The sequence below is a fragment of the Ziziphus jujuba genome, chromosome 10 (genome assembly GCF_031755915.1).
Source record: "Ziziphus jujuba cultivar Dongzao chromosome 10, ASM3175591v1".
NCBI lineage: Eukaryota > Viridiplantae > Streptophyta > Magnoliopsida > Rosales > Rhamnaceae > Ziziphus > Ziziphus jujuba.
In genome coordinates, this window is record NC_083388.1 from 23,511,691 (window position 1) to 23,536,774 (window position 25,084).

Sequence of the window (25,084 nt, forward strand, 5' to 3'; positions counted from 1 at the left end):
TCACTTCGTAACATCATTTTCAAAGAGATACGTGGCAGCACTGAATAGGCAAAAATCTTTTACCAGAAAACCATTTGTAGGCACACTTTCCACAACTCCTGTGCCACCGAAGAAACCACGACCAAGAGGACTATATGGAACTATTCCGATGCCAAGCTCCCTGCACGCCATGCCTCAAAAATTTGAGCCATACATTACACCATTTGCTTCCAGTAAGTTTTTAGATCTATTTTCCTTTTCTTTTTTAATTAATTACCACATTAAAGACCCCAAACTATCAAACTAAGGAAGGAAAATTGCTGCAAATGAGACCCAAATTTCTACGTTTACAATGCATTACTATAACATCACACCATCTAAAACATTGTCTTTTTCTTATTCATCACACCATCTAAAACATTGTCTTTTTCTTATTCTTTCTCCCAAAAAGAAACAGAAGCGATGGGCATAACTACTTTCCGAAGAAAAATTGGATTGTGAACAAACCTGCAAAGAGGAACTATCTCTTCCTCAATATCACGGGTCCAAAGCGACCATTCCATTTGCAGTGCTGTAATGGGATGAACTGCATGTGCCCTCCTTATAGTGTCAGGACTGGCTTCGGATAGCCCAATATATTTTATCTTCCCCTCCTCCACAAGCTTCTTCAGCTCACCCATCTAACCTCCAAATATAAGTATCTAATCATTTTCATAAATTTAAAGTTGGTTCTTATATTACTTGAAAGAACTGAAGAATTTCCACAGAAAGTGAACCACTTACAGTTTCCTCTATAGGGATTGAAGTGTCAATCCTATGCTGATAATAGAGATCAATATAATCCACATCAAGACGCTTCAAGCTGGCCTCACAGCATGAACGCACATACTCAGGAGTTCCCTTCACTATGATACCACTACCCTCTACTCCCACTATACCAAACTTGGTGGATAATTGAATTTTTTGTCGAGGCAATTGCTTCAACGCCTAATACATAATGAGATAGCAACAATAAAGATGCCTTTGCATATTACAGAATACAGATAATAAGAAAAACCCAGATGACAAAACGCAGAAAAAAAAAAAAAAAAAAAAAAAGAAAAAAAACCTAGACTTGTCAAATAAAAGCAGTGAGCTTCCTTATTAATAAACTCAGGCAACTTCCGGGAGCTCCAATTAATAAAAGAGAAAACTACCTTTCCAACAAGAAGTTCATTAGAGTGAGCACCATAAAGATCGGCTGTGTCAAAGTAAGTGATTCCCTTGTTAAAAGCCTCTTTTATTATCAAAATCCCATCCTCCTCTGACTGGATATCACTCAGGCGCATACAACCACAACCCAACTTTGACACCTGCGAAGGGTAAGAAAATGGAAAGACCATGAAAAAATGGGGAAAAAAAAAGGATGATGGAAATGAATACCAAATGGAGATTAACAAGGGGGTTATCATAGAAAAACGATAGAAGCAAATTGAGTTGAAGAAGTTGAATGGAAGAAATAGAAAAATGAAATTGATATGGTTTAGACGGTATACCTCAAGTCCCTGATTGCCAAGTTTAACAGTTGGAACTTTGACTCCGTCGTACTCAGCCATGTTTAAACAAATTCTTAGCCTTATCCGGATTTTTAAGGTCTCGAAGTATCAGTGTCGGACAAGAAGCCAAAGAGTAATCAGTGTGCGAGTGTGGCAGTTGAGGTCCGTGGATGGTTGGTTAAAAGCACATTTATGTATTTATTTATTTTTTTTCAGATGGGATGGTCAAAGCCGAGGAGTTGAAATGGATTGATTTAGGATCATTCAACAGATACAGTGAAAGATCGTGAAAAACAGATAAAAAGTTATTCGAAAAAGAATCAATCAAAATGCCCCCAGCCGCGAATCGAACCCGGCTCCGTACCGTGATACTATTCTACCATATGCGCTTGAGCGAGTGGAGTCTCGCATTAACTTGAAACATAAAGTCAAATTTTATTTTATTTTATTGTTATTATTTTTTTTGTGGGTCCAACATTCTTATACAAAAACTAACGAGTACATTACATTATATAAAACTGCACAAAACCTCTCTATTTTTTTTTTAACTATGGATTAACCCCCCCAAACAAAAAAATAATAATTATAGAACCGTGTATTGGAAAAAAAAAAATTGTTTTTGGACCACAATAGATTGTTTAGGCGATATTTAGATTTGGGAGAACAAGCAAGAATAACATAAGAATTGAAGGGTACCACAGACACACTAACCTAAGAAAAAAAAAATTGTGAATGAAATGAAAATGATGTTTGAAAGAGTGCTAAGTCAGGGTATTGGGTCATCATACATGGGAGAAAACCCATTTGCCTTTATCTTGAGAATAATTTGGTCCTGTTATCTAAAATTCTTGCTCACTCCAAATGTTGCACTTATTCTGAAAGTAATTTACAATCACCAACAACAGTTTCGTGTAATACAACTCAAATGAAAGATATAAGGATATTTAACTTCCAAAGCACTTAACAAAGTACATCTAACGGTCAGTTTATCACAAAATTCCATAGAAATTTTTATTTTTAGGTTGTTCATCAAATGCTGCAAGTAATCTAGCAACTACTCAGCAGCAAATACGATGACATTCAGCAACTACCCAGCAGCAGACACGATGGCATTCCCTAGTTTTAAAACATACCGTATCAACCAAGTGAAATGGGGAATAGGACATGTCTTAAGCTCAGACCTTGGACTCTTTTGGCTTAAGCTCAGACCTTGGACTCTTTTGGAGGAGTGTTGGCGAAGTTCCATGACGATTTCACCATGTTACCATAAGTTCTACTACCTGCCACTTCTTCAATTGGTACAGCATCGGATATCTCTTTCAGGTCTTCTGCAGTAAGTTTCACCCTCACTGAGCCAATGTTGTCATCTAGGTTCTTAATTTTAGTTGTCCCTGTAGAAATTCAAAGTAAACAAACAAATTCAGTTCAAAAATGACCTTTTTCTGTATCCTACAAAGTAGAAAATGATCTTCTCAGTTGCATGTCATATCCACAAACATTGCTCATGGATAGTATCAGCTTTACAGCTTCAATGCAACTATGGCTTTCATGCAGTTTTAAGGAAAACCTTATAAGCTACAGGGCATGACATTCTCAAAGCCCATATATTGGGATACTTTCTATCTTTTAACCTCAGCAGTTAACTAGTCATACTTTTAGAATGATTCTCCCATATTATCTTATCGTCTGATTTTCATAAAAGTGTAACAATTAGATAAAAAGCAAAAGCACCCAACTGTGTCATTGAATTTATAACTATTAATCCATATCTTTCTCCAGCAAACTATAAATCCGTGCAGATACAGATATACACAGGCTCATGTTTTGTGCAAACACAGAGACATAGACAAACAAAGCATCTAGCTTATAATACTTTAAGATTAAAGAGAAAAAACAAAGGTGTGAATCACTCACCAGGGATTGGTACCACATCATCCCCTTGTTCAAGAACCCAAGCCAACGCTAGCTGAGCAGGAGAGCAGTGGTGCTTTCTGGCAAGAGTTTCTATTCGATCATAAATGATCTTGTTCTTGTTCAAGTTCTCTCCTAGGAACCGAGGATGGGAGACCTTATAAAGCGGGAAAGAGTCAGTTACTCAGTTACACATTTTTCCACAAGCAAAAAGCGAAAATCCTTCATATGCTCAAGTCTCTAATCAAAAGTTAGCTTCAGAAATTTTAGGGAATGAACTATTATCCACCAGAAACATGCTTAACAAAAATATTGTCAGAGCTCTATATGTTCCAGTAAAGAATAATTTTGACCAAAGCTTGATATAAAAAGTTATTACCACTCATCAATATGATTCATGATTGAGACAAATGATGTCAAAGAAACAAAGTTGTTTCTCCAATAACAATCTTTTTTACCACCCAAAAAAAAAAAAAAAAAAAAGGAAAAAAAAAAAAGAAAAAAGAAAAAAAAGATAATCTATTAACAGACAAAATCTTTTTACCAAGAAACTATCTGCAGGCAGACTTTCAACAACTGCTTTCCCAGCGAAAAACCCACGACCAAGAGGACTATAGGGAACTATTCCAATGCCAAGCTCCCTGCAAGGCTTTATGCATCGATATTAAAAATATCATCCAACAAAATAATTTACACATAAACTAAAATTACCACAAGGTATAATATTTGCTTCTAGCTGGTTTCTATTTTCCTTGTTCTTCCTTGTGCTTCTAGCATGATGTGCACTTTTTGTTCGAGATATTGTAGTTGTATGTTAGTGGAAGCTTTAATGACTGATGCATTTTCATGTTAAAGGGGAAACCAGTTGTTTTGAAGTATGTCAAGTTTCAAAATGTTCGGAGGTATGCTAAAGTATTTTCTGTTGGTGTGCTTCCACTGTCTCCTTATCGTTCTTCTAGTAATAATTCTTACATTGTGTTGTGTCAGCTTGACAATTTTTATTGAAGACAATCAATCTGGTTCTGACCTTACAAAAGTTCAAAAGATTGTTATGTATGGTTCAACGTAAGTTACAACAATCTGGATTTTCTTTCCTATTCAGTATTCTTGTATCTTCACTCTTGCCACTTCTCATGCAAGTTGCAAATTATGATGTGCTTTTCTGCATACTTAATAAGTATACACACACACACACACACACACACACACACACTACATACATATATATATATATATATATAGACACCGAACGAATGAAATTACTTCATCCTTTATAGTTGGCTGTTGCCTTAAGAGTTCTGGATTTTCATTTTTCAAATATGAGAGTAGAAAAAGAGTACAAAGATGCTGAAAAGCATGTAATAAATAGAATTTTGCGTTTCTTATTTTTATGAGATGGTAGAATGTCATATGGCGTAGACTTCCCCCTTATACTGGCATTTTTACTGCTTAGCATTGGTAGGCAAATTAATCTGCATAAACACTACTAGTAAATCGCTACAAAGTACAGCTTGTATTATATGGTTAGTCTGTATACGGTATACCATTTGTGTTTTTCCAATAACCCAGGTGGAGAAAGTTGCAGGTTATAATGTTATATGGAATACATGAATTTTATTTTCGGTATGCATCTGGTGATGTGTTTTGCCTGTAATGCAGGGTGGAAACAACGGACATGAAGGGTTTGAAGAAGATTGAGGATGGTCACTAAAGTAAAAGAAAAGTTGATGGATAAACTAAATTGGATCTTTTAGAACCATTGTTATTCTTCTCTTCTTTTGGTGTTTCTGCCCTGCCAAAAATTTTTTGGATTAAAGTTGCAATATAAAGAGCATGTGATGCCAAATTGATGTGGCTTTTTCTCTCAGTCCCCTGTACCAGAATTCAAGCTTAGACTGCTATGCTTATAGACTGTTATGAGAATGGTTTTGAGAATGGTTTATGCTTATAGACTGTTAAAATTTAAGTTTGGCCTTGAGGAGTTTTTATAATAGAAGATTATAAATAACAGGAACTGAAAAGAAGTATTAAAACATTAGGTAAAGAGTAACTATTAAAAGTTAACGTCGACTAGCCAGCAGTAAGGAAAGGCAGAACGAAGGTTTACAATGCAATAGCCGATACAAAGGCATCGTAAATGCTGAAATCAACTTATATAAGAAGGGAAACACTCATTTTGATCGACAATTGTAGTCTCTGAACATCAACTGCTTGCTGAATAGAAGTCGATGCTACCTATTTGCGACCTTGAAGTTGAATTTACATCACGTACTGCCAGAAACCGAAACCTGCCATCCAGAATTTCCAAATGAAAGGACAACCAGAGAATTGACCTTATTTGAACCAGTTGAGTATACTACTTTTACCTGAAAAGATCTGATAAGAGATCAATGGATGCAACCTTAAATGTTCTACGCTGGAAACGGCCATCAAACATTTGTGAAATTCGTTCATCCAGAAGATGCCAGGTGGATCCCCCATCATTGCTTCCTTCAAGAACCCTAAGAAATAGACACACCATGTTTGATAAAACCAATATTTCTCTTATAGACACACCATGTTTGATAAAACCAATGTATAAGTAAATCAACTATATTAAAAGCTAAAGCTATTTATCTTTCTCAGATATGAAAAACCCATTATATAACAAAACTCATACGAAGTGGGAAAATAAAAAAATATCGATATCCTCATAGCAACAGAAAGATGAGTGAATTGGATACAAACAACACACCAGTCCATTGGATCCGTTTCTGGTGCATCATTGGCAGACATTAACTCATATGCTGCAAGTTTGTGCTTCTGGTTGTCTGACACTTTATACATGATCCAACAACCTACAAGGTTGCAATTATAAAGTTTATAGCTGCAATTCTACAGTCAAAAAACTGAAATGATTCCTTAATGAATTAGTTTATGCATCTTTTTGGGCTTTCTTTTTGTTTTTGTGTGTGTGTCTGTGTGTTTTGTGGGAAATGAAGGCGTGAGGTTGGGGAATGGGGGGTTGTTGGTATGGTTGTGGTTGGGAAGGAAAAGGGAGAATTACCGACGAAACTGTCGGTAGGTTTTCCTGAGTTCATTTTTGTGTTTACCGACGCTTTCCTCGGGAATTACCGAGGGCACAATATTCAATTGTTCTGTATTTCTTCCCTGAAATCCCTCAGATTTGCAATACCTGATAAACCTAAAATTATCATAAGGAACTAAACCCTTACCCCCAACTCCAGCTGCACCCAGGTACAAAGAACCCCTCTTCCCATCTCCAATAACCCGACTAAAAGTAAATTTCCATTCCGTGGCACAACCCAAATTCTCAATGAACTTGTTTGTGCCACACCCAGTTCGTAAGGAACAACCGGACATGGAACCCAACTACTCCCCTTCACACCTCTTCCGTTACTCTTCACCGTAATCACCCATTTGTGTTCCACAACTAATCTATCACATACGTCTTTCGAAACTTACCTCGTATCATATAATCCTGCTAATACGTATCCAATATCGTACTTGACGTATGTATATGACCGTTACCATACGGTCATGAATGGGCCACCTATATACTGGGCCTCCGAAAATAATAACAGACCGGCCCATAAAATTAATAGCCCACACCAATTGGGCCTCGGATGAAAAGCCCAAACTGTTTTATCTGGTGGCCCATTCTCTGTTTGTGGGCTTAAATATATTATGGTGGGTCCCACATGCTTTTTGTACGGATATTCCAAAAAGCGCCCACCATCCACCGCATACTTTAAACCCTCCAATTAAAATCCTCCACGTGTCCTCTACAGTTAATTTACAATTATACCCCTGCCCACTCGTCCACCATCCACCGCGATTTCCGTAATATTAATATGGAAATCGCGCGGATGGGAGACTAAGTCCCAGAAACCTAAAAACCCAACACCTACGAACCCAAAAACAACCCCCGAAAACTCTAATAATTCTTCAACCCCTAATCGGTTTTTTTCCACATATGGCTTCCTCACATACCCAGAACCATACCAAAACCCTAAAGCCGAAGGAAACTAAACCTAAACCCAATTGGGATACCCTCGGACAACCCTCTGGTAAATTTGACTATTACGTCAAATACTCTGCTCCTCCATCCTCAACCGTCAATGTCACAACTCCTTCTGGTTGGGATATTCCTGCGGATGATAACGACTTACCCCATCCTGCTTACCAATATATTGTAATCAATCCTCCCCCACTTTCGAAGAAGAAGAAGAACCAGAAAAGAACAAAGAAGACGAAGAACGATGTATAAGTGTTTTCCCCCTGTTTAGACGAGCTCACATCCGTGTCGCTCTGATCTCCTAGGATTAATTAATATGCGTTTTCCCCTGTTTTGTGCTTCCTGTGTGTTTTGTGATTTCGGTCTTACCGAACAATAAATAAAATATTGGATACGTATTAGCAGGATTATATGATACGAGGTAAGTTTCGAAAGACGTATGTGATAGATTAGTTGTGGAACACAAATGGGTGATTACGGTGAAGAGTAACGGAAGAGGTGTGAAGGGGAGTAGTCGGGTTCCATGTCCGGTTGTTCCTTACGAACTGGGTGTGGCACAAACAAGTTCATTGAGAATTTGGGTTGTGCCACGGAATGGAAATTTACTTTTAGTCGGGTTATTGGAGATGGGAAGAGGGGTTCTTTGTACCTGGGTGCAGCTGGAGTTGGGTGTAAGGGTTTAGTTCCATATGATACTGGCATATCATAATTAATCACAATATTAACACGTTCAATGTCAATGCCTCTTCCAACCAAATCTGGCATTAACATAAGGGGCTAAATCCTTACCCCCATCACCAGCTGCAACTAAATACAAAGCACCACTCTTAATATCTCCTATATCCCCACTACTAGTAGATTTCCATTCCGTGGCACAACCCAACTTCTTAAAGAACTTGTTCTGTGCCACACCAAGTTCATAAGGAACACAGGGACTTTTAACCTGGTTAGTCTTCGTCGCACCAGATCCGTTACTCTTCACCGTAGTCACCCACTTGTGCTTGACAACGAATCTGTGGCATACGTCTCTCGAAATAGACCACGTATTAGGAAAATCCTGAAAAAATGTATCAAATATAGTACTGGCCGTAGGCAACTGACCGTTAGGATAACGGTCATAAATCACCCACCAATAACATTTTAGAACAAACTGACAAGACAAAAACGCAGCCGGATACTGAACAAACAAACGTACGTCCATCTTATACGTAACCGTCTTGTTCGTATGTCTCCTCGATTCTTCAGTCCTATGCGGATAATTAGTCATAAGGGCCACATACCCACCTTGATTGATAATAACTGCGGCCTTGTTAGAAGTCCATGTGAACTGGGCCACCTGCAAACTGGGCCTGTTACGAGAAACAACAGGCCGGCCCACATCATTCATAGCACTCGCCAATTCGGCCTCAGACGACATGCCCAAGGCCCGTAAAGTCCTAATCTAGTTGGCCCGTTCTCTGTTTTTTGACGCCCGGTCCCATTTCCTCCTTCTGTAAACTTTACCTCCCCACTTGCTAGACGACCCCTGTAACACCATTGGTAACACTTAGCCTCACAGGAGTGGCCCCAAAACCTGCTTCCGTCACCGTACGTCTTCTTTTCTCTTTAAAAAGCAATATACAGTCCTTCAAAAAGACTGAATATGCGAAATAAAGCAACCCTATCGCACCCCCAATAATAACGAAGATCGTGATGACGGAAGATAAGGTTAAAGGCATACCTGTCGCATTCCCATCTTTTCTTTCGAAAAAAAAAAGATAAAAAGGAAGATAACCCTTTCGGTCTATTTATACCCACAAAAGTAGTGGGCCCATCCACCATGCACACCACGCATCTCAAAAAGGCGCCCACCATCCGCCGCATACTACGATGCTTCCACGTGTCCCACTCACGCTCTTTAACAATTCGACGGTCCCGATGAACATCCACTCGTCCACCAGCCACCGCGATTTCCGTAATATTAATATGGAAATCGCGGGGCTGGTACCAACACACAACCCGTTTCAACCCAATGTCATCCCCCGAAAGCTCAAGCACTCCTTCTCGCCCTTATCGATTTTCTTGCAAACATGCCTTCCTCACATACCCACAATGTCCACTCCTCCCAGAGTACTTACTGTCACACCTTGTCAATCTCCTTGCTAACCTTAATCCCACTTACATTGCTGTGGCTCAGGAAAGCCATGACGATGGCAACCTTCACCTACATGTGCTCATTCTTACTGAGCGCAAAATGGATTTCCGTTCTCCTCGTCATTTTGATGTTGATGGTTATCATCCAAACATACAACCTGCTCGCTCAGTACAGGATGTTCCTGTTCTCTCTTAATTTTTTTTTTTTAGATCTTTTAATCAATATAATTTTATTTCAATAATAAATAACCAATAAAAATATTAGTGCACAAAAATTGAGCTTTTTTTTTGAACTTGGTGTGGCACAGAACAAGTTCTTTAAGAAGTTGGGTTGTGCCACGGAATGGAAATCTACTAGTAGTGGGGATATAGGAGATATTAAGAGTGGTGCTTTGTATTTAGTTGCAGCTGGTGATGGGGGTAAGGATTTAACCCCTTATGTTAATGCCAGAATCAGGATGTATTTCAAATCCGTGGGATTTCAGTGATGAAATAAAGAACAATTGAATATTGTGTACTTGAAAGAGAAAATTTTATTTATTGTTCGGTAAGAACAAAATTACAAACACGCAAAACACACAAAAAACAGGGAAAAAACAAACATAAATTAACACTAGGAGATCAGAGCGACACGGATGTGAGCTCGTCTGTCTTATTCTTCTTCTTCAGCAGCTAAAACAGGGGTGGACGGAACGGTGATGAAGGTTTCCTCGGGGTCCATATTGTAGGTTTGAACATTAACATAAAACCAATCAAGGAGAGACTGGTTCATTGTTTTAGTCCAATCCTCATCTGGGTTGGTGAGGATTATGGTGGGGACCCCTCCTTTGATTTGCCTTTTTTTCCATATTTTGGGTTGACGGTGTAGTCGGATTGGATCCCGATGATGGACTTGAACGGATGCACGAATTGGCAAGGTATGTCATCCACGATGTTATAAGTTGCTCGCTCATCGTAGTTTGTGAAGTCGATGTTGCCGGCCCAATAGTTGTGCGGTCCAAGAGATCTGGCCCAACAGGTCTTGCCGGTTCGTGAGGGTCCACAGATATATAAGGACTTTCTGGACATCCTAGATCCTCGTTGGTCGGTATCCTACCAAACATGGAAAGGAAATTGAGCTTGTTGAGATACGTTTGTTCGGTAAGATCCTGCATCCATTTCAAGTCATCATAGACATTAGCTCCAGGGTTAATGAGGGAGTATGATTCGGCACTAACCGTGAATATGTTAGCGTTGACCCAGTCCTGTAGTTCTGGTGGTACTTGAAAATCAGATGGAGTGTAGATTGGCTTGTATTCGGGTTTCGGTTCTGGGAATTGAGCTTCACCTGAGTATTCGAAATATCGAAGTTTAGTAGCCCACTCATAAGGGAATACCTCTTTTATCTTGTCGAGGTATTCCTGTTTGGTGTTGCACTCCCTTATTATGGTGCGGAAGGTGCGGTTCTTCTTCGGGGTAGGGTTCTGGTTTGGTTTTGGAGGCTCTCCATATTCCTTATAATTGCCTCCCTTTGTAACATATTGATAAACATCCTGTACTGAGCGAGCAGGTTGTATGTTTGGATGCTAACCATCAACATCAAAATGACGAGGAGAACGGAAATCCATTTTGCGCTCAGTAAGAATGAGCACATGTAGGTGAAGGTTGCCATCGTCATGGCTTTCCTGAGCCACAGCAATGTAAGTGGGATTAAGGTTAGCAAGGAGATTGACAAGGTGTGACAGTAAGTACTCTGGGAGGAGTGGACATTGTGGGTATGTGAGGAAGGCATGTTTGCAAGAAAATCGATAAGGGCGAGAAGGAGTGCTTGAGCTTTCGGGGGATGACATTGGGTTGGAACGGGTTGTGTGTTGGTACCAGCCCCGCGATTTCCATATTAATATTACGGAAATCGCGGTGGCTGGTGGACGAGTGGATGTTCATCGGGACCGTCGAATTGTTAAAGAGCGTGAGTGGGACACGTGGAAGCATCGTAGTATGCGGTGGATGGTGGGCGCCTTTTTGAGATGCGTGGTGTGCACGGTGGACGGGCCCACTACTTTTGTGGGTATAAATAGACCGAAAGGGTTATCTTCCTTTTTATCTTTTCTTTTTCGAAAGAAAAAGATGGGAGTGCGATAGGTATGCCTTTAACCTTATCTTCCGTCATCACGATCTTCGTTATTATTGGGGGTGCGATAGGGTTGCTTTATTTCGCATATTCAGTCTTTTTGAAGGACTGTATATTGCTTTTTAAAGAGAAAAGAATACGTACGGTGACGGAAGCAGGTTTTGGGGCCACTCCTGTGAGGCCAAGTGTTACCAATGGTGTTACAGGGGTCGTCTAGCAAGTGGGGAGGTAAAGTTTACAGAAGGAGGAAATGGGACCGGGCTTCCAAAAACAGAGAACGGGCCAACCAGATTAGGGCTTTACGGGCCTTGGGCATGTCGTCTGAGGCCGAATTGGCGAGTGCTATGAATCATGTGGGCCGGCCTGTTGTTTCTCGTAACAGGCCCAGTTTGCAGGTGGCCCAGTTCACATGGACTTCTAACAAGGCCGCAGTTATTATCAATCAAGGTGGGTATGTGGCCCTTATGACTAATTATCCGCATGGGACTGAAGAATCGAGGAGACATACGAACAAGACGGTTACGTATAAGATGGACGTACGTTTGTTTGTTCAGTATCCGGCTGCGTTTTTGTCTTGTCAAATACTCTGCTCCTCCATCCTCAACCGTCAATGTCACAACTCCTTCTGGTTGGGATATTCCTGCGGATGATAACGACTTACCCCATCCTGCTTACCAATATATTGTAATCAATCCTCCCCCACTTTCGAAGAAGAAGAAGAACCAGAAAAGAACAAAGAAGACGAAGAACGATGTATAAGTGTTTTCCCCCTGTTTAGACGAGCTCACATCCGTGTCGCTCTGATCTCCTAGGATTAATTAATATGCGTTTTCCCCTGTTTTGTGCTTCCTGTGTGTTTTGTGATTTCGGTCTTACCGAACAATAAATAAAATTTTCTCTTTCAAGGGCACAATATTCAATTGTTCTGTATTAATTCCCTGAAATCCCTCAGATTTGCAATACCTGATAAACCTAAAATTATCATAAGGAACTAAACCCTTACCCCCAACTCCAGCTGCACCCATGTACAAAGAACCCCTCTTCCCATCTCCAATAACCCGACTAAAAGTAAATTTCCATTCCGTGGCACAACCCAAATTCTCAATGAACTTGTTTGTGCCACACCCAGTTCGTAAGGAACAACCGGACATGGAACCCGACTACTCCCCTTCACACCTCTTCCGTTACTCTTCACCGTAATCACCCATTTGTGTTCCACAACTAATCTATCACATACGTCTTTCGAAACTTACCTCGTATTATATAATCCTGCTAATACGTATCCAATATCGTACTTGACGTATGTATATGACCGTTACCATACGGTCATGAATGGGCCACCTATATACTGGGCCTCCGAAAATAATAACAGACCGGCCCATAAAATTAATAGCCCACACCAATTGGGCCTCGGATGAAAAGCCCAAACTGTTTTATCTGGTGGCCCATTCTCTGTTTGTGGGCTTAAATATATTATGGTGGGTCCACATGCTTTTTGTACGGATATTCCAAAAAGCGCCCACCATCCACCGCATACTTTAAACCCTCCAATTAAAATCCTCCACGTGTCTTCTACAGTTAATTTACAATTATACCCCTGCCCACTCGTCCACCATCCACTGTGCGATCCAAGAGATCTGGCCCAACAGGTCTTGCCAGTTCGTGAGGGTCCACAGATATATAAGGACTTTCTGGACATCCTAGATCCTCGTTGGTCGGTATCCTACCAAACATGGAAAGGAAATTGAGCTTGTTGAGATACGTTTGTTCGGTAAGATCCTGCATCCATTTCAAGTCATCATAGACATTAGCTCCAGGGTTAATGAGGGAGTATGATTCGGCACTAACCGTGAATATGTTAGCGTTGACCCAGTCCTGTAGTTCTGGTGGTACTTGAAAATCAGATGGAGTGTAGATTGGCTTGTATTCGGGTTTCGGTTCTGGGAATTGAGCTTCACCTGAGTATTCGAAATATCGAAGTTTAGTAGCCCACTCATAAGGGAATCCCTCTTTTATCTTGTCGAGGTATTCCTGTTTGGTGTTGCACTCCCTTATTATGGTGCGGAAGGTGCGGTTCTTCTTCGGGGTAGGGTTCTGGTTTGGTTTTGGAGGCTCTCCATATTCCTTATAATTGCCTCCCTTTGTAACATATTGATAAACATCCTGTACTGAGCGAGCAGGTTGTATGTTTGGATGATAACCATTAACATCAAAATGACGAGGAGAACGGAAATCCCCCGAAAGCTCAAGCACTCCTTCTCGCCCTTATCGATTTTCTTGCAAACATGCCTTCCTCACATACCCACAATGTCCACTCCTCCCAGAGTACTTACTGTCACACCTTGTCAATCTCCTTGCTAACCTTAATCCCACTTACATTGCTGTGGCTCAGGAAACCCATGACGATGACAACCTTCACCTACATGTGCTCATTGACTACGGTGAAAGTAACGGATCTTGTGCGACGAAGACTAGCCAGGTTAAAAGTCCCTGTGTTCCTTATGAACTTGGTGTGGCACAGAACAAGTTCTTTAAGAAGTTGGGTTGTGCCACGGAATGGAAATCTACTAGTAGTGGGGATATAGGAGATATTAAGAGTGGTGCTTTGTATTTAGTTGCAGCTGGTGATGGGGGTAAGGATTTAACCCCTTATGTTAATGCCAGAATCAGGATGTATTTCAAAACTTTGGCTTCCTACAACATTCTCAAATGCACGTACCAGAACAAAACAAAAAAAACCTAATTTATAATTCCATTGTTTCTGGTACACCTTCCCTTGGTTTGAATCCAGCAACCTTTGACAGAATTGCTGGAATGGGGGGTTGTTGGTATGGTTGTGGTTGGGAAGGAAAAGGGAGAATAACATGCCAATTGGAAAGTGGCTATACTTTCTAAACATAGCATTATAGCAAGATGTTCAAATTTCTATCAAGTATCAATATATAGGTGAAGTGTGCTGTTAATAAGTCATAAAAACAAAAAAAACTAATTGTTTTAGTTGTTGTTTTACAAAATAGAATTAAAAGATTCAAACAGTTTGTGTGTCTTTGTTTATCAACTTTACATAAAATACCAAAACAAAGTAGAGAATAGTCTTGGTTCACAATACCTCTTGCACCATTTGGTTCTTCCCATTTAGTTGCACGAATCCCATCAAATGCTGATGTGGCCTGATAACGGTCAAGAAATGAACTTATGGAAAAAAGTTTTAGGCATAAGCTCTATATGAAACAAGAAAACCAAATCAAGTATAAGATACAAAAGTGAAATGCAACTCACAATTCCAAAACGAATTTCTTCGCCACTTGCAAGGACTGAACCAGAATGTATTCTATTTAACTTCAAAAGGGGCAAGGAAAGAGAATCTTTACTGAAGTTGTTACAATTTTTAAGGTTGTGGATTGCATCATCCAAAGCATCCAATGCAACAGGAAGTCCTATAGAGGTTTTTACAGGATTGCCGACCAAACAAATATCAACCCTCCCATCTCCGCCCAGCTTATGACTCAGTGAAAGAGAACTAAGTAGCTCATCAAAAGAGGAGACTAACTGAGGCAAGAGAGGTTCACTACTATTTGAATATAAATCAATTGAGGCCTTCCTATTTCTAAAAGAGGAGTTTTGAAGATCCAAGATAACTCCTGTAAGAATTTCAAGCACGTGAATAGCTCTAGATTGGGGAAGATTTTCCGCAACAAAACGAGAAAGTATGGGAAGGAATGCATCATTTATCCTTGTAACATGTTCATCCACGCATACACGAACTGGGCAAGAAGAGCAACTCAAGGAGCAATTCTCATCAGAACCAAATTCTAGTCTAGACTTGCGCCATTGCTCGTCCCCACTTTGCCTACCAGGTAATGAAATTGAAGAATCATCTGTGGAATGTAAATCTTCCTCTAGTGCTTGCCTTTCCTTCTCATCACGGTCATCAAGAATAGAAAGCACATGAGATGTAAAGCCTCTTCGACAATCTTTAGTTATATTATTAAGGACAGAGGACAATGCAGACTCCGTAATAATGTTACGTCGAGACAAAACCTGCAAATATTTTCAGAAAACCTTCTTCATTTATTACTCATACATAACATGTCTTTGCATAAGCGGAATGATTATTTTCTTTCCAAAAAAAATAACGATTAGTTTTCAAGAGAATCTGGGTGATTAACAAAAGCTGAAGATACTTTTCTGATGACTAATCACCTCATGCCATTTCTTCGTGTACCGTTTTGTGACATCATAAACTCCATCTTTTGCAATAGCAATTACATAATTTAATTTCTTCTTCCACCTTCAAGAAAAAGCATAAACTTAACATTCAGTAAGAAGATGGCAATACGAAATGATTTATAAATCATGCATGGGTTAAAGAGATAATTATTTAAAAAATGATTGAGTTAGAAAAGTGGAAAGTACCCTTTCTCGTATAACAGAGGATTGTCATACCATGCGTTACAAGCGTCTAGATGAATCCATCTGTACAACATATGTCTCAGAAAACAATCGTGGCACAATCATTATACTTTTTAAATGCTTAAATTAGCATGCGAATCCAAGTTACCTTCCTAAAAATTGTGAGAAGCACTCTGTCCAAACATGATCTGTGAAATCCAAGACCTGTCCAGATTATTTGGTCAACTTAGCCACTTAATAATTTACACCCATAAAGACCACATGTCAGAAATACCAAATCACAAAATAAGTTTATCCTACACCACTTTGTCGCTTTCTTCCTACACATAAATGGGAAAGAAAAGAACATATATATCACAGTACTGGATAGCAATTTAAGAAGGTGACCCTTACTGAGTTGAGCATTCTCAAAAATAACTAACCAGGCGGGAATCGTAGCCAAAACTCGACAGTAAAATGTAAAACAATTGGCCCACTCCCCACAACGTCCCCTTCTTGTTTCAATAAGCTGCACTTGGAGAAAAAGAAATAAATAATGTGATGGAGTCCATCATATATTATACAAGCTTCTGAGTCAACAACATAAATACCTTCGAGGGATCATTGTAGCGTGGGAAACGAGTAACTCCTGAGCAGAAGTTGCATCTGTGTTACCAGGTTACAAAAAAAAAATTATGCAAGGAAATGAAGAAAATAGCAGTGACCAGTGAGGAACCAAATAGAAAGATCAACTAAAAGAACCCATGTTTAATAATCATAATCAAACCAAGAATGGTTGTATAACCGAAAAAGTGGAAGACCAACTTTCAACCAAAACAAATTGTACGCCTTGTTATTCAATTATTATATAACTCTACCTATATAAATACACATATAAAAAACACATTGTATTTACATATATATATATATATATAATACATCCATCCATGCATACATAAACATATAAAGCAGACTAAGAAACATAAAATGGAATCAAAATAAGAAAATGAATGCTTATGATCCAAAGTTGATGGAAAAGAAAGGGATCTAAACATACACACCATTAAAAAAAAAAAAAAAAAAAAAAAAAAAAAAAAACACACACACACACTATGGCTCAGCAGCCATCATGTATGGCAGGCCAAGTTTAGGATCCAACTTTTCCAGTTTGACCGAAAAAAAATAGGGTGCAAAAGTAAAGATGAAAAGAAGAAGAAAGATATTAGCTGGTCTTCTAATGTCATTCATATGCAAGAATGGCAGAAGATGTTCAAAAACTTCTTTTTTCTTTATTTTCATTTAATGAGATTAAGAACCTATCAAAGTGATAGCCATCTAAAAGTTTTTATGATCAACTAATATCATTGACTTAAATGCTGGCCCATTTCACAACAATATCAGTTTGTTCTCTAGCAATGCAGTAACATCAATGCCAAATTAGTGCAAGAAGTGATCCTATGTAAGCACAAGAAGTAGAAGACCAAGCTTGAAAAGAAAAATAAAACATATCTTTTTGGCATATGGCACATACCTATAAATCTCAACTTGAGAACATCTAAAGCGAAGCTCTGAAGGAAGTGGAGCATCCGTGCCTTGCTTTATGGTTTCACGGCCGCAGCCATCACAAGGGGGTGGTGAGTAAACCCACCTGTAACAATAAAACAGAGGAATCAGCATGCAATTTACAGCTTGTCAGAATTACATTTAAGAAGCAACACAATAAAATAAAATTCAAAGTAAACTCTACTTGGCAACAAAAGCAACATATTCTCCACCTAGCCGTTAAGCAGTAGATAATCAGAACACAAACCACAAAAATATTCTCCCCCTAGCCGTCAGAAAGAAACCATATTCTCCATTCTTTTAGATCTTCCAGTTTCGCTACAAGGATACAAGCTTCCAACATATAGAATGCAATTAAACCAACCTCGGAATTTATATCTTTTTATGTCAATGTAATTTAACGAGATTCTTTATCTTTTCTTTCCTTTTTCTTTTTTGTTTGCAAGAAATCTGTCAGATAAATGCCAGATAAAATCAAGGAGTACCCCATTGTCCGATTGTGAGGCCACAACCTGGTATTATATTCCAATTAATCATATCCATATGAAAGGAAAGGTGATTCTCCTATGTTTCTATATAAAATATAGACCAGCTTATTTATTTCTTTAGTGATTAGAGCAACTATTTCCTATGGTATTTTCAAATTATACATTTTTGGAAGCCCAGCAGTTTAACAAAGCAAAGTAACGGGAAAACACCTGAAGGAGTGGTTGAACCAGAAAAGCAGCTGCAGCAGGAAAGCATGATCTTGTTCTGTTTTTGATGGATTAAAATTCCCCTCCTAAAACATGTTTAGCAGATTTATCAATTACCAAGATATCACAAAGTGAAACTATTAATGCATAACCATGCATCAATCTTATATAAACATATTTGTTTCTTTGTCCAAAATAAAGCACAATTGCATCAAAAACTCAAAATAAAAAGGGAAATAAAACTTTCTGTAAAAAAAACAATTCCCTCCCACCTGTTCTCTTTGGGCGTCTGTTTTAGTTGAGAACTAGCTATTGAAAAGTATCAAAACAGGGGCATAACGAAGCAGTATTGTCATAAATATACTATGCATGAATTTAAAAGCATATTACTCATAATTGAAACTTCTAATATTCTATTAGGTCTATGACTGAAATAGCTTACTGCTGGAGGAAAAAAAAAATATCATACCAACTACCACAACATATCAAGAAAACTAGAAAAGTATGCTTAAAAGTAAATTGAGTAAATTTATCTAACAATGATATAGACACTCGCAAGAACAGGATACTTCTGGGCAGATTCCAACACACTATTCATATGGTTCATGCATAGTAGAGTTACCAAAGAGCAGAGAGAAGTTCTATGCTCATGTTATTAAGCATGAGGTTGAAAAGATTTGGCATGGAGAAAAAGCTTTTATCAACATCTAAACAAGGATACATGAACCACTGCCATGGTCCAATTCTTAAAATAGAACATTGCAGAGACAGCCAATTATAAAGGGGGGAAGCCACAATCAGATGCATTCTTAGACATTAAACTCCTGCATAAGCATGTGCTCTCACCTTGGCCAAAGAAACCAATGCTTTCTCCTCAAGCTCTTCTATAGGGACTGTCTTTCGAGCATCCTCCTGACGCACAGGATCCTCATACTAAACCAACAAATTGTAACCGGTTTTGTTAGGTTGCTTGTATAATTTACGAATGTAAATAAAAAGGCAATGACACATTCTATATTTCAGTTTCTGGGGAATGGAACTTATTAGTTAAGCAGTGACATTGCTATACTGGGTCCTTATTAATACAAGCCTTTGAATTCAAACTATATTAATACAACTCTTCGAATTCAAACTATCACTCTTAGCATTCATTCATTTTATCATTCTTATCATTCATTTTCCATTTAGCTGCAGCTAAGCATATTGTATAAAGAGGAAAAAGAAAAGGAAAAACTATTACCAAACGAACTTGATCGACACAAGAGCGAATTTCGCCCACAAACAGAAGCGCCTCTTCCTTATTGTCTTCTTCATCGATCGAAACCAATCGGAGTTTCTCCGAGATATCAACGAGGTCGGAATCGGTGGATACAATCCGATCACCATTGACTTCAACAATCTATCTCAAAAAAGCAAACCGGCAAACTCGTAAAACACCTCAAAGGCATCATCTTTACTAGTATATATATATATATATTCATGGAGAGAGAAACTGGGGAGACCTTTTACCTTTTGTTCGTCGGGAGGAACAGAGGTGAGAGCAAAGAGCAGCAATTTGAAAACCTGAAAAAGACAACTAAACAATTTACAGAGAGATATAGAGAAAGAGGGTAAGGTTGTAGAGAAAGTGAGAGAGAGACTTCGAGGCCATCGTCGGTGTCATGGTCAACGTCGAAGTTGGATGCATCGTGTAGAACCTGAAACTTTCGAGCCACCATTCTTTCTTCTTTATACACCACCGCCACAAACAGCGTTTCAGAGCACGCCACCAAAGATAACTTCTACAAAACCTGTGTGAGAATCATCAAGCTTTACAACATCAACAACGACAACCAAGTAAGGTATACTTTCATTCACCAAAATATATATATATATATATATTTAATTATTTTTTTATTTGTGCAAGAAATCAACTTTTTTTTTTTGTTTTAAGTCAATTACTTCCCTATTAAGGCAAAAAAAAAAAAAAAAAAAAAAAAGCTTTTATAACAGGAATAACATTTTCTTTTTCTCTACATTGATTATATCATTAGTGAAATCAAAAAAGATATATATAATATATAATATATTCCAATAAAGAATTACCAAGAAGATGGCAAAAAGTTGCCGTGCTGTGCATAGATGAAGTCGACACGAAATCCAGTACCGTTTCACATGCTATTTTATTATTAGTAGTATTATTAATATTATTTATACATTAACATAGCCATTAGTGATCATTGATCAAGGATTGTTCATAGTTTAGTATTATTAACGGGTTAGGGTGCATCCTGGACCAGTTTATACGCACTTCAACTAGTTCCCACAAAATGTACAATGTACATGGCAAAGTCTTTGTAAACATAGAGGAGACCACATATATATATAATTTTATTTTGCTGTTCCACATCCAATTCATATGGGGGTGTATTCCACCAAAAACTAAGTATATGTATATATTTACTAATATATATATATATATATATGTTGGTTGTAGGCAATTTTCCTATAAGAAAATCACAGATTATCCAGCTTAAATTACATTTTATATATTTTTGAGAAGATATGGAAATTCCAACTCTTGTAAGAAAGTAGCTACTAAGTTTTTTGATATGCAACGATTGTAGAAGCTGTTCAAAAGCTTCCGAAGGGGTGCTCTTTTTTCACTGCCCAAACTTGAACCCAGGATCAAAAGACTGCTTTTTCCTATTACTTCACCACAAGGCTACAAGAAATCTGGCATTGTTTTTGTGGTCAAATTAATATCGTTGACTTAGTTGTCTGTCCACTTCACAACAATATATTAGTTTGTGATCTAATAGGGAAGTAACATCAACGCCAAAATGGTACAATAAGGGATCCTGTATAAGCAAAAGAAGTAGAAGACTACCAAGCTTGAAAAGAAAAAAAATAAAAATCATAAGAGTAATATTTTTGGGCATATGCCAAGCTCTGGAGGAAGTGATTCACCCAAAAAAAAAAAAAAAAATAGCTCTGGAGGAAGTGGAGCACTCGTGCCTTGAACTTTTCGCTTATGGCTTTATTGCCCCACCACCACAAGGGGATGATGAACCGCCCCACCAATTAACAATAAAACAGAGGAATCAGCATGCAATGTATGGTATGTCAAAAATACATGTACGAAGCAACATAATAAAATAAAATTCAAAGTAAACCCTACTTGGCAACAAAATATATATATATATATATATAAATATATATTTTATCCACCTAGATGTTAAGCAGTAGATAATCAAAATGCAAAAACAAAAAATATTCTCCCTCTAGCTGTCAGCAAGGAATCATATTCTCCAATGTTTTAGATATTCCAGTTTTGCAGCAAGACTACAAGCTTCCAACATATAGCTGCAATTTTACCCAACCTCATAATTTATATCTTTTCATTCAATGTAATTTAACAAGATTCTTTATCTTTTTCTTTTTCTTTTTTTCTTTTTTTCTTTTAAGATTCTTTATCTTTATCTTTTTCTTTTTTTCTTTTTTATTCTTTATCTTTTTCTTTTTCTTTTTTTCTTTTTTTCTTTTAAGATTCTTTATCTTTTTTTTTTTTTTCTTTTTTTCTTTAAAAGAAAGAACTCTGTGACACAAGTGGCAGTTAAAGATCAAGAAGTACGCCATTCTCCAATTGTGAGGCCAGACCACAACCTGGTCTTATATTCCAATTAATCATATCCATATAAAAGGAAAGGTGATACTCTTTGTGGAACTACATAAAATATAGAACAGCTTATTTATAATAGCTCAACTCAACAAAGCCACTACCCAAATAAATAATAATAATAATAATAATAATAATAATAAACACTAATGGAAAAGTTGAAAGCTTTATCATTTGTTTCTTAGTGATGAAAGAAATTATTTCCTATGGTATTGTCCAATTATGCATTTTTTTGAAGCCAGACAGTATAATATAGCAAAGTAATCGAAAAACACTTAAAAAGACTGTTTGAACCAGAAAAGCAGCTGCAGCAGCAAAGCATGATCTTGTTCTGTTTTTGATGAACTATAGTACCAATGTTCCCCTCCTAAAACATATTTTTATCAGATTTAGAAATTACCAAGACACCAATATGTGAAACTATTAATGCAAAACCATGTATCAAATGTCCAGATTAATCTTAAAAAAACATATTTAATTGTGTACGTCCCTGTTTTAATTGAAAACTAGCTATTGGAAAGTATTGACACAGTAACAACAACAACAACAACAACCAAAAAAAACAGTGTTGTCATACAAATGCAGTGCAAGAATTCAACATATTTTGGGTAATTTAAACTTATAATGTACCATTATTTCTATGATTGAAGTAGCTCACTCAACGCTGGCAGAAAAAGAAATATTTTACTCAACTACCAAAACATATCAAGAAAAGTATGAGTGAACCGCCATATCATAAGCATGTGATTGAAATTAAAGAATTGGCATGGAGAAAAAAAGTTCTATGATCAACAGGATCTAAATAAAGATATGAAAACTGCCATGATCTGATTCTTAAAATTGAACATTGCCAGGGCAGTAGGAAATTAACCACAATAAGATGCATGCTTTGACATTAAATTCCTGCATAAGCATGTGCACTCCCCTTGGCCAAAAGAAACCATTGCAAAATCAACAAATTGTAACCAATCGCAAAAGAAGATAAAGAAAAGAAAAAAAAGAATAATATCAGTCTCTGCTTTCTAAATTGTAACCCTCCTGTTTGGTTGCTTGAAGAATTTAAAAATTTATACTAAAATACAAAAGGCCTAGATACACTTAACCCTCTCTAAACTATTATACATTTTCCATTTTATCCTCCAAACTTCAAAAGCCCCATGAACCCTTTTTTTTTTTTTTTTTTCTTTTTATCACTTTAGTTTGACTCTTCAATTTTTTCTAATATATTTGGCTTAGACATATAAACTAGTTAAACATGAAATAGAATAAAATATAAAAAAGTTTTTCAACAGAGTACCATTTATATATGATTGATTTTATAAAATGAATAATTGGACTTAAAAGGCAGAATAATATATATATATATATATATCTTAGGAGATAATATGATACTTTTTTATAGTTTGGAGATAAAATGCAAAATTTATAATAGTTTGGGGGCATGATATATTTAAGACAAGATAAAATCAACGGTGACTTTACTGGATCCGTATCAACACAAGTCTTTGAATTCAAATATAAATATGATACTTTATAATTTGGAAATAATGTACAAAATATATAATAGTTTAGGTGAAATTTTGTATTTAACTCAAAATAGATACGACAGTGACTTTATAAGATCCCATCTACGTTGGTCTTTTAAATTTGGTATTAAGTTTGAAATAATAAGAATATTTTCAGGGACTCTTCTATATGTGTTATACTCTGTATTTTAAAAAGATAATATTTAAAAAAAAAATTTAATGGATTTTTTATTTTGACTTTATGATATAAAAAGTTGGTTTGGCTTTCCAAATGTAGAGAGTTAAAATTATCTTTTATTTCAATTATATATAATTTAATTAAATATAATTATAATATTTAAAAAGTAGATAGCTCATATAAAAAAAAAGAATTACAAATAAAATAATAAATATTTATAGAAAAAATTAATAATAAAGAAAAAAAATTTGTTGGAGAACATTTTTAAATATTATTAATTATTTTAAAAAATATTTTTTATTACAGAAAATATATTTTTTTATTTTTAGAATGCTCTAATGACATGCAAATTTAGACTGATTCGCAGCCATAGGAAAACCATAAATAAATAAATAAAGATTTGAAATTGAAAAGCTGATACTCTGAATTCAATATGTGCGGTGCAGATTGAAGTGTAGTAATTTGCTTTATTGCTCACGAATTGATCAATTAAATATACAAAACAAATAAGTATGCATATACTACAATAAATAACATATAAGTATGCATATACCACATACGAGCTCGACGACGACATATCAAGTTGTCAAGTGGGAAATTAAATGATCACGTGACAGTAGGATGTACTGTTACAAAGCACACGAATAATAATAATAATAATAATAATAAATATTATGATTGCCAACTCCATTGAAAATACATCATTAAAATAAAATACTCACAAAAAAAATTTGATTAAAGTAAAATAAAACAAAACAAAACAACTGGTTGAGAATTCACAACGTGAAGAAAATAAAAAAAATAAAAAGAAGGGAAAAATGAGAGAGAAATTTAAGGACCCAAAAAATGATATTCACACAAACACTTCATAAGAGAGATTCAGAGAGGTACGAAACCATCAATCGAATACCCAATATTAATGAAACTCAACAAACACCAGCTTCCCTCTTTAATTGCGCCTCCCTAATTATGTTCCTTAACTACCTTCCCCTTCTTTTACATTGTTCATCTCCTCCAGCCTTTTACTTTATATGCTATATATACATATATAACAAGCTAAGCTACATAGTCTACGTTATATATTTGCTACATCACTGTCTCTTCCTCTCTGGGAATATATATATAATATATACATATATAATGTCTAACAGCAACAGTCGGGTTACAGTTCTTTCTAAACTAACGACAGTATCCAGTAGACCAGTCGGGCCGGATCATACCCACTCGTTTACTGCACTGGACCATGCCATGGGCCTTCACAGTCTCCATATTATCTTCTACTTCAAGGACAACATATTGAACGATTTTGATTTGGACCATTCCAGGGTTTCTCTCTCCGAGACTCTTTCACTGTACCCGCAGGTTACGGGCCGGTTGACCCGAGAT

At 37.0% G+C, this 25,084-nt stretch overlaps 2 protein-coding genes and 1 pseudogene across 2 annotated transcripts; all 3 read right to left on the minus strand.

Annotated features, from left to right (window-relative positions):
* Positions 1-1,844, minus strand: LOC107412182 (probable aldo-keto reductase 1). The gene is made up of 5 exons (XM_016019895.4): positions 1,515-1,844; positions 1,176-1,331; positions 763-966; positions 487-659; positions 1-160 (listed from the first exon to the last, which is right to left on the minus strand). Exons 1-5 carry the CDS (start codon positions 1,572-1,574, stop codon positions 1-3), a joined length of 753 nt encoding a protein of 250 aa, XP_015875381.1. The 5' UTR covers positions 1,575-1,844.
* Positions 1,845-2,347: 503 nt separating this feature from the next.
* LOC125420806 (probable aldo-keto reductase 1) lies at positions 2,348-4,267 on the minus strand. The gene is made up of 4 exons (XM_060812158.1): positions 4,212-4,267; positions 3,970-4,066; positions 3,429-3,582; positions 2,348-2,905 (listed from the first exon to the last, which is right to left on the minus strand). The coding sequence occupies exons 1-4, from the start codon at positions 4,265-4,267 to the stop codon at positions 2,718-2,720; spliced, it is 495 nt and encodes a 164-aa protein (XP_060668141.1). The 3' UTR covers positions 2,348-2,717.
* A 1,206-nt stretch (positions 4,268-5,473) lies between these two features.
* LOC107412208 (peptide-N(4)-(N-acetyl-beta-glucosaminyl)asparagine amidase-like) lies at positions 5,474-20,244 on the minus strand (annotated as a pseudogene).
* Between the last annotated feature and the right edge of the window lie 4,840 nt (positions 20,245-25,084).

Coding starts and splice junctions, on each gene's coding strand:
- LOC107412182 (XM_016019895.4), bottom strand. CDS start 1,574: ATGGCTGAGTACGACGGAGTCAAAGTTCCAACTGTTAAACTTGGCAAT. Junction 1,332..1,514: donor TTGGCAATCAGGGACTTGAG/GTATACCGTCTA, acceptor TACCCTTCGCAG/GTGTCAAAGTTGGGTTGTGG. Junction 660..762: donor CAATCCCTATAGAGGAAACT/GTAAGTGGTTCA, acceptor TTTGGAGGTTAG/ATGGGTGAGCTGAAGAAGCT.
- LOC125420806 (XM_060812158.1), bottom strand. CDS start 4,267: ATGCATCAGTCATTAAAGCTTCCACTAACATACAACTACAATATCTCG. Junction 4,067..4,211: donor TACAATATCTCGAACAAAAA/GTGCACATCATG, acceptor AAAGCCTTGCAG/GGAGCTTGGCATTGGAATAG. Junction 3,583..3,969: donor TGCCTGCAGATAGTTTCTTG/GTAAAAAGATTT, acceptor CCGCTTTATAAG/GTCTCCCATCCTCGGTTCCT.